The 9,877-nt window shown below is 60.3% G+C and overlaps 1 protein-coding gene across 1 annotated transcript; it reads left to right on the forward strand.

The window, feature by feature from the left end:
• Nucleotides 1-3,911: 3,911 nt before the first annotated feature.
• Nucleotides 3,912-9,377, forward strand: LOC103672608 (keratin, type I cytoskeletal 42). The gene is made up of 6 exons (XM_040639877.1): nucleotides 3,912-4,244; nucleotides 6,531-6,613; nucleotides 6,741-6,897; nucleotides 8,005-8,166; nucleotides 8,764-8,889; nucleotides 9,153-9,377. The coding sequence occupies exons 1-6, from the start codon at nucleotides 3,912-3,914 to the stop codon at nucleotides 9,375-9,377; spliced, it is 1,086 nt and encodes a 361-aa protein (XP_040495811.1).
• Nucleotides 9,378-9,877: the final 500 nt, after the last annotated feature.

Below are 9,877 nucleotides of genomic sequence, written 5' to 3' on the forward strand. Positions count from 1 at the left end.
GTGTTCCATCTGAGGGCAGGTATGGCTGGGCCCGGGTACACATCTTTTTTTTTTTTTTTAAAGATTTTATTTATTTATTTGATAGAGACAGCCAGCGAGAGAGGGAACACAAGCAGGGGGAGTGGGAGAGGAAGAAGCAGGCTCATAGTGGAGGAGCCTGATGTGGGGCTCGATCCCAGATCGCCGGGATCACGCCCTGAGCCAAAGGCAGGCGCTTAACTGCTGTGCCACCCAGGCGCCCCCCGGGTACACTTCTGAGGCCATGCTGGCCAGGCAGGGGCCTGTGGGCTCCTCGATGGCCCCGCCTCTCCCATCCCAGGCAAGGTTCCCACAGAGGAGAGGTGCGAAGGTCTCAGTGTCTATGGTACGTGGAGAGGGGCAGACAGGTACCCTAGTGGCAGGTGTCTGTGGGTCAAGTGAAGGTCTTTGGAACCCCTGAAGGATTTTGGGCCCTCTTCTCATCAGTTAAGCCACGGTCCCAGTGGGGAGCCCACACCCCTGGACTCCTGGGCCTCTCACTTTCCTGACCTCACCAGATATGGACCCTTTTCCATGGTGGAGAGGGGAGGTGGCCAAGTTTCCTATTCCGGTCCCTGTCTCCAGCCCATCATGGCCCAGCCTCCATCTTCCGAAAGATTCAACAAGCCCTGGAGAGCACCTGCTGTGTCCAGGCCACGCCCTGGATTCTGGATGGGGTGAGCACTGTCCTCGCGGGTAACAGTTGATGCTTCGGGGGGGAGCCGTGGGAGCCAAGGTCAGCTGGGCTCATGTGGTATGACCTTTGTCAGCATTAATATGCATCTATTTTTTTTTAAGTTTACTTATTTATTTACTTTGAGGCTCGAATCCAATGTGAGGCTCGAACTCATGACCTGGATATCGAGAGTCTCATGCTCTTCTGACTGAGCCAGCAAGATGCCCCTTAAACATGCATTTATTGAACATCAACTGTATACTCTACACTCTGAGCCTGCCATCAACATCACAGGGTGGGTGTGGTTCCAGGGACGCTCTCTCCACACCCTGGTTCTGCTCAAATCTGAGGCAAGGCCTGTCTCTATTCCACCGGTGAGCACGCTGGCTTTTCAGCAACCTCTGGAGAGAAGACCCAGGGCCTGTGGGGTGAGTCACGCCTCGGCTGACATGAGGGCATTCCGGGGGACTCTGGGGGTTGTCCCAGCCACTCCCTGGCTTCCTTCTCTGGTCCCCTCCCCCATTGTACTCAACTCCCAGCAGCCTCTGGGGCTGGAGCTCTTCCTCCTTTTCTTCTCATCCTCCATGTGGGCCAAGCTGCTGACGACTGCGGGGGCTGTGGGTCTGGTGCCTGGCTGCCAGGGGCCTCTCCCTGCCGGGGGTGGAGGACAAGCCCAGGCAGGAGGCGTCATGGCCGAGAGGACCTCTGTGCAGCCCTCCGGCGGGCTCCTGTCAGACCTTCCTTCCTCCTCGCAGCGAGAGTGGGAACTGCTGGGGCCCTGGCTTCAGGCCTGGATCTACTGCTAACGCCGGGCGGCCCCACCTGCTTGCTTGCCCCTCAAGGGCTGTGTGCCTCAGTTTCCTCTCCACACTGCTGGGAAGATGCAGCGAGGGCTGCCCCTGAGCTGTGGAGGAGGAATGTCCGAGTCTTCTGAGGCCAGATACAGTCATGCACTCCAGAAGGCCGGGGAGGCCTTCCTGGGGTCTAACGCTGCCCTTTCACTCAGCATGCGAGGCCTCTCTGGGTTGGGGTGCCCTCGGCGGAGCCACAGACAGTGGATCTCTCTCCAAAGAGCAGAGACAAAGGGCCTGGGAGTCACCAGTGTGGGGAAACAAGCAGTCTGATGTCAGGGGTGGGGAGTTTGAGGGGGCCAGATGGGGGTGATGGTAGGTGAGGCCTCGGTGATATTGGAGGGAGGAAGGAAGGTTCATAAACTCTCTGCTCCCTGAAACTGGGGCTCAAGACTAAGGTCTGGGAGCTTTGGACGTAGGGTGAGGCCTGAGCTGTGGGCTCGAGGAAGAAGCACTGCGGGGCCCCTGGCTGTGCTCCAGGTTCAGTGTGGAAGGCAGACACCCAGGGAGGCCTGCCTGGAGGGAGCAGCTCAGTCAGCTCCTGGGGGAGAGGGGTCCCTGGGAGTGTGGCTCCAGCAGGGACGGGGAGGGCCTGCCTTGGGTGTTGTTCCGCGAGAGGGTGAACGGCTGGTACAGGGCCTGTCTCTGGCCCCCTCAGGTGACCCCGGGTCCTACCCAGAGACCATCCAGGATGGCCAAGAAGTCCTCCCTGATGTCTCATCTCATGAGAGAACCTGGTGGTCTGAACTTGCTTCCTCACCTTGGCTCTGAGCCCCCTCACCATTCTCCCACCCTAGCAACCCTGGGGAGCCCCAGAATTCACAGGCAGGGCCGGAGCAGGGTTTGGTTGGGTTTCATCCCCTCTCTCCCAGATAGCTTGCGCTGTCCCCACTTCCCAAGCGAGGAGACATCTTCACCTGAGAGGCCCCCCAATTTCTAAGCAGGAAGTCCTTCTCGCGGTCTAGCCTCAGCATCGGCGCTCTGGCCCACACGGAAAAACTGACTCCCTCCCTGTCCCCGTGTGTGGGCTGAGAGCCTAGGCCACCCGCATGGGAGCCAGGTTCGCCCTCCCCTGCCTGTCCCTCGGGCCCTGGCCCCCCCTGAAAGCTCCCCATTCAGACAGGCCCGGTGCAGACGCCCGCGTCCCGGCAGTGCCTAAATCGTTAGCGCCGAGGAGATTAGGCTGTAATCTCTTGTTGGGCGCGGGCGGGTGCCAGCTGCCAGGATGTGGGATGGCACTGCTCCCTCTCCGGGGCGGCCCTTCCCCGGGGCGGAGCTCGCTAGCGGAGGCACCCTGCTGCACAGATCCTGCTTCGCCTCCTCCAGGGGGCCCCTCGAGAATGCCTTCCCTTTGCTCCCCGGGGGCATGAGCAGGAGTGGTCACCCGAACTCTCTGCTTCGTTCTTTCCCCTCTGGTCTCAGACCCCGGACCCCAGTTCCCCTGGGCCCCCATCTCTCCAGACTCCCTCAAAGACCACGGGAGGCAGGAATTACCCCCACTTTACAAATGAGGAAACTGAGGCTTGTGAATTCACTTCCTCTACGGCTTGGATCCAAAGTTCCCTCAGGCCAGGGGCCGTGTCTGTTCCCTTCAGATATCGATCCCCCAGGCCAGGGACTATCTCCCCTTCCATAGACGTGGGCTCATCAGCTGGGGGTAGAGGCAGATTCCTCCCCCCGCCCCTCGGCCTGGGGGGCTCTCTCAGGGCTATGCTGTACCTGGAAGAGGGTGTTACCCCAAATCTCTCCACCCTTTCCCTGGGGCCCAGGAATGCTGGTTGGGGGGCCAGACCAGCCTCTGGGCTCCAGGCCTGTGGAGCCTTGTTCCAGGCCCCGTCTGGCTCCCAGGGCTGGGTTCTCCGGACTGCCCCCAAGAATGAGCTCAGCTGCCTAATTGTGGCTGAGGATGGAGGTTCACCCTCCCCCGGGGCTGCAGCTCCAACACCACCTTTGTTTCTGAACAGACAATGGGCTGCTAGGAGGCCACCTGCCCAGGCCAGGAGCAGGCAGGGGAGGGGGCCCCGGGGGTTGCACTCGGCATGTCCGGCCTGAGCCCCGGGCCCTGGGCGGCTGGTACAGAGGCAAATTACATGGCTGGGGTTTTGGCTCTGACTTCAAGGGCTGGGGGCCCAGCCCCCCTTTAGCCTGGCTATAAAGGGCCGCCTGGGGTCTCTGTCCAGACCAGACCCTGCTCCTGACCTGTGGACACCATGGCTGCCACCACCACCAGCATCCGCCAGTTCTCCACCTCCGGCTCTGTCAAGGGCCTGTGTGTGCCCGGCGGGGGCTTCTCTCGGATGTCCTCCGTTCGCGTTGGGGGCGCCTGCCGGGCCCCCAGCCTCCTGGGAGCCGGCAGCTGTGGCAACATGTCGGTCACCTCGTCCCGCTTCTCAGCGGGCTTTGGGGGCGGCTACGGGGGGGGCTACACCTGCAGCCTGGGTGGGGGCTTCGGCTCCAGTTTTGGGGCGGGCTTCGGCTCCAGCTTGAGCTCCTCGGACGCCCTGCTGGGGGGCAGCGAGAAGGAGACCATGCAAAACCTCAACGACCGCCTGGCCTCCTACCTGGACAAGGTGCGCGCCCTGGAAGAGGCCAACGCCGACCTGGAGGTGAAGATCCACGACTGGTACAAGAAGCAGGGGCCCGGGCCCGCCCGCGACTACAGCCACTTCTTCAAGACCATCGAGGAGCTGCGGAACAAGGTGTGTGGGCCAGGCAGCTCCAGCTCCCTGCCCTGCTCTTAGGCCCTGCTTCAGAGTTGGGATCCCTCCCAACCTTGAACTTTTGCAACATTTCTTTCTGCCCTGGGTCTCCATCATTCATCTGTTCATTTATTCATTCACTCTCTCTCACTTGCTGGAGAACCCAGTCCTGTGCCAGTCCCAGGCCCCAGGTCTGGAGAGCCTCCCCTGCAGGAAGACTGGAGTTCTCCTTTGTGTGCGGGGGTGTATTTGGGCTGAGCGATGGAGGTGTGGGTGGGGAAGGCTTTGGAACCTTGAAGGTAGCAGAGGGCATTCCCAGGGCAGAGAACAGTGTGGGCTAAGACACAGGGGTGGGTGAGTTTGGTGTGGCTGCTGGGAGATGAGGCTGGATATCTCCTTCTCACTATTCCGTTCCCCTCTGGGTCTGGCTGTCTGCCTGTCTCACCTCCTCCAGGCAGCCCTCCTGAGTGGGTGGCACTTGCCTTTTATCCCCAGATCTTGGTATTCCTTCAACACTTTGTGGTTCAGTCTCTGCCCTGTTCACTGTGCTGATTTCACGGAGTCTGGCATATTCTCCCAGCTGGTGTCGTGGTGGGTCCTCCTCACTTTCTTCGTAATGGTCACCCTGAGGGTCCCTGAGGGAAGGAGCTAGGTCTTCCTACTCCGACTGGAAGCTTCCAAGGAAAGGCATCTCTCTCAGTTAGTCTGAAGGAGAACACAGCATACACCCACACGCTCATGACCTCTAAGAACAGGGCCTTGGCGTTCTGTGATTGTGGCATCTGGGTTTTCTGCACAAGCCTCCCCCTGGAGGGTCCCCTGGTGCTGCAGCCCCCAGAGACAGGTGAGAGTTCAAAGAAATGTGGAGATGTTTCGGTGAGGCCGGGCTGGGGCCTGCTCTTTCCTGGTGGAGAAACTAGGTCCGGTGCTGCCCCGTGAGGGGCTTTGCCTGCTCCTGCCTGGGACCTCAGCCAGGAAGGGAATTCCTGCACTTGCCCCCTGGAAGCAGAGCTCCTGGGAGTGCCAGATCAGATACTGGGCTTGGGCTGAGCAGTGGGGAACCCAGGGGAGCCCTGGTGAGTCAGCGTGCCCAGCTCTGGGGTCAGCCAGCTCTTCACCACCAGCCCCCAGTGCACCGAGCATCGAGCATCGGGCCTCCGCCCCTCTGAGTCAGCGCAGCCCTCGGGGGTTTTCACAGGGCCCCTCGCTAGGCCCAACCAGCCACCTGAGCAGGGAAGGGGGGGTGGGAGGCAGGTCTGTAGGCCACTGAGACCAGGGAAGGGTAACAAACTGGCCCTTGGGCTCGATCTGGAAACAAGGCCTGACCCAGGTCACTTCACAGGGCCCTCAAGGGGGCTCAGAGGCCCAGAATGAGGCTCTTGGGGCAACTTTGGCCTATTGGGGCTACCTCCTCTTACTTCTTTCTGCACGTCAGCCCGCAGCCTTAAAAACATCCAGATTCCTCCTAGCTCGTCCGCCACCTCCACCGAGACCTCCTCTCTCCTCGCTCTGGGCAGCATTTCGGGGCCTCCTTCTCCTCCCACCTACATGGCTCTTGAGTAGAGCCTCTTGGCATTTCTCACAAAAACAACGACAGCAGTAGTCCCAATAACCGACCCTCTGTTCCCACCGGAGCCCCTTCCCTGTTCTCGTTTAAACCTCTCAGATGACCCTTGGGGAAAGAAAATTTTGCTCCAGGTTTCCAGGGCTGGTCATTATCTTATTAAGTAATTAATTAATTAATTAGTTGCTTAATTAAACCAATGTTTCCTGGGGGTTGACTGTGGGCCAGGTACTTTGCCCAGGCCTAGGGATTCCGGAGAGAATGGTCACAGATGAGGCCTTGTCCCCCTGGAGCACAGAGTCCATTGGAGGAAATAACGAAAGAAGCCACGGAAAAAATCACAGTTGGGAGAAGTGCTGTGAAAGAGATGGGCAGGGAGGAGGTGTGACTGGAAGGAGGGACCCAGATGGGGAGTCGAGGAGGGCTTCCTGGAGGAGGTGGCAATGGAGCCTAGAGGTCAGTTTAGGCGGGGAGAGAGGGTGAGGTCCATGCAGCTTGGGCAGGAGAGGGGTGAATGTGTATAGGTCTGTCTCCTGGCCTCATAGCTACCTGTGCCTGGGCCTCGTGCTCCCACCATTCTGGGCCCTCCAGCAGGGTGCTCAGAGGGGGAGATCGTGGGGACCCTCATCGCCTCTATTTGGCCCCCTCTCCAAAGGGCCGCAAGGAGGGTGTTGCAGGGCCTTCCCACGGTGCTTGCTCACCTAGCCCACTATGCCCCCCAGATCCTGGCGGCCACCATCGACAACACCAGCTTGGTGCTGCAGATCGACAATGCCCGCCTGGCAGCTGACGACTTCCGCACCAAGTGAGCCTGGGCTTCCGGGGCTGCCCCCGGGGGCTGGTGGTGGGTCTGGCTCAGCACGCCAGAGCTCTCTGTGTGTCCGAGGGGGTGTCCTGGGGTGCTGCTTGGCTCATGCCTCCACCCCTTCCAGGTACGAGACGGAGCTGAACCTGCGCATGAGCGTGGAGGCCGACACCAACGGGCTGCGCCGGGTGCTGGACGAGCTGACCCTGGCCAGAGCCGACCTGGAGATGCAGATCGAGAGCCTCAAGGAGGAGCTGGCCTACCTGAGGAAGAACCACGAGGAGGTGGGGCGGGCCCTGGGGAATGCAGGAGAGACTCCTACAGGGAGCAAGACTGGGGCCCCCAAACCCTCCTGGGCCAGGGCCGCGCCCTCAATCCAGCTCCCATCTCTGGTGGGTTCCTGGCCCTGACCCTGGGAGGCCCTCGGAGGGCCCTGCATGAAGCCAAAGATACTTCCCTTGTCCCTCAAGGCACAGTCTGACGAGTGGTGGCAGTTAACTATCTAATGAGCAAATCAGCCTAAGAACATGCTTGCTAATTACTCTAATTAATTGTAATAGCGATAGTCATAACAACAACCAAAATCTGCTCAGCACATTACGAGTGATTCATGGCGATTATCCCAGCTGATACTGACAGCGGCTCTGGGGGCAGGGTGCGCTTTCCTCCCTTTACTGGTAAAGAAACAAGCTCAGAGAGGTTAAGGAATTTATTCAAAGCCGCACAGGTCTGTCTGACCCATAGCCACACCCAGGTCTGATGCCACCACTTTGCCACCTCTCCTAGCTCCCTTTTTCAGAGAGTCTTGGGGTCCCAGGGACCCTAAGGCTCAACTCAAGGATGGGGATCCCAGACCCTGGAGGAGGACTGATGAACGTGTGGCTGCCTTCTCAGCTGACCTCTGGGCTGGCCTGCGCTAGGGGAGCCTAATCTTAGAGTAGCAGGAGCCCGGAAAGTGTTTCCACTTGGCTTTGAGGCTGGTCATAGGGACTGCATCCCCCCAGCAGATTAACATTTCCTAATGAGGTCTGGCTGATACCAACGTGGGGCTGCTTGTACCATGTGGCTGGCGGTGGAGTTTAAGGGGGGGAGTGAGGCTGTCCTGGCTTATCCCCTGACATGTTGGGGAGTGAGCATCTCTCCTTGCCCAGCGCACATCCGAACTGGTCAAAGTCCATCCCCGAGTGCGCGCTGGGGGAGACGGTCCATAGTCACAGCCCTGCGTGTCTGAGATAAGATCACATCTGCCTCCATCTTCAAGGGGCGGAATCACTGGGTTGCCTATGTCTGTCTGTCTGTCATCTGTATCCGTCTCCCTGAGACAGAGAAGGCAGGCCCCGGGGTCTCTCTCTGGGATGGCCCAGGTGAGCTCCTGTTCTCCTCTTGCCCAGGAAATGAACGCCCTGCGAGGCCAGGTGGGCGGGGACGTCAGCGTGGAGATGGACGCCGCTCCCGGCGTGGACCTGAGCCGCATCCTGAATGAGATGCGCGACCAGTACGAGAAGATGGCGGAGAAGAACCGCAAGGACGCCGAGGACTGGTTCTTCAGCAAGGTGGGTGGCCGTGCGTGAGCAAGTGTGCACATGTGTGCATACGTGTGCTGGCTGTCAGGTAGGGGCTGGAAAACTTGTAGATCCACAGCCTGTCTCAGCTGGAAGGACCTTTGGAAACCAGTTGGACCCACTGCTCGTGTCTAGATGCAGAATGGGAGGCTCAGCGAGGCCTCAAGCTCACACAAGCCACACGGTGGCTCGGGGAACAGATCCAGATCTCGTCATCTCTGTCTAGGATTTCTCCCAGCACTTTGTAGGGGTGTGTGTGTGTGTGTGTGTGTGTGTGTATGACTAACTCATGCCCGTAGTAGACACACACTGAGCAGCTGCAGTGCCCAGGACTGGAACAGGCACAGAGTAAAACCTAGTCCCCGTCTTTGAGCAGCGGTCAGTAGGAGGGTTGAATGCAAAGCAAGGTGCATCTGCTCAGTGCCAGGCGGGCACAGACGGTGTCTGTGTGCACGTGTGTCTGCAGCCCCACAGAGGCCAGGGAGAGGTGTGGGGGGGTCTGGGAGGTCAGGGCTCAGGAGTGGACCCTGTCCTCTGCCCCCACTCTGCAAGCCTTCTCAAGCCCCGGTCACCCACCCTGCCTTTCAGACAGAGGAGCTGAACCGGGAGGTGGCCACCAACACCGAGGCTCTGCAGAGCAGCAGGACGGAGATCACGGAGCTCCGGCGCTCCGTGCAGAACCTGGAGATTGAGCTGCAGTCCCAGCTCAGCATGGTGGGGCCCCACACGCCCTCCCTGGCCTGTACTCGTCACTCCAGCGTGAACCCAGCCTTGCAGATTCCCACTCGGAGAACCCGAATTCCCCACCCAGGCTGTCACTTCACACTCAGTGACAGGGGCCCCTCTCTGCCCCTGTTACTGCCCCCTGGCGCTGGCAGCACCCACCACCCCATCCAGGGGGGTCCCCCATCTGGGTCCCCGCCCTGGAGAAGGGTCCCAGCTTGGTCTCACACAGCCACCTCTACTTTGGCCCACAGAAAGCCTCGCTGGAGGGCAGCCTGGCGGAGACCGAGGCCCGCTACGGGGCCCAGCTGGCCCAGTTGCAGGGGCTCATCAGCAGCATCGAGCAGCAGCTGTGTGAGCTCCGCTGTGACATGGAGCGCCAGAACCAGGAGTACCAGGTCCTGCTGGACGTGAAGACGCGGCTGGAGCAGGAGATTGCCACCTACCGCCGCCTGCTGGAGGGCGAGGACGCCCAGTGAGCGGGGGGGCACGGGGGGCACATGCTTGGTTCGGCTGGGGCCACGGCATCCGGGCAGGGACGTTTGTGCTGAGGGGACAGCCCTGGCAAAGGCCGGGAGAGCGGAGGTTTGCGGGAGGTGAAACTGAGAACACTGGCAGGGGCCCCACTGTGGAGGAGTGTTGAAGGCCAAATGAAAGCATCTGGACTAGATCGTGTGGGAAGTGGGGAGCCATGGAGGGCTTTTGCATGGAGGAGTGGTACTATCATCAAGATGTCTCAGAACATTCACTCTGGCTGCACGGGGAGAAATGCGTCAAGAGGCCCCGGTGGGGTTCGGGACACTGGTCAGGAGGCTGGAGCGGGGAGTCAGGCCAGAGCAGCCCTCCTGTGAGGCAGGGGTGGAGGACCGGGAAAGGAAGGTGGTGTGAGAAGAGGATGTGCTGTAGTTAGAAGCAGCCGGGCTAGTTGCCCGAACGTGGGGGCGAGCGTGGCTGGCAGGCCAGACGCGATACATGGTGA

Source organism: Ursus maritimus, unplaced genomic scaffold (genome assembly GCF_017311325.1).
Source record: "Ursus maritimus isolate PB19 unplaced genomic scaffold, ASM1731132v1 scaffold_24, whole genome shotgun sequence".
Lineage (NCBI taxonomy): Eukaryota > Metazoa > Chordata > Mammalia > Carnivora > Ursidae > Ursus > Ursus maritimus.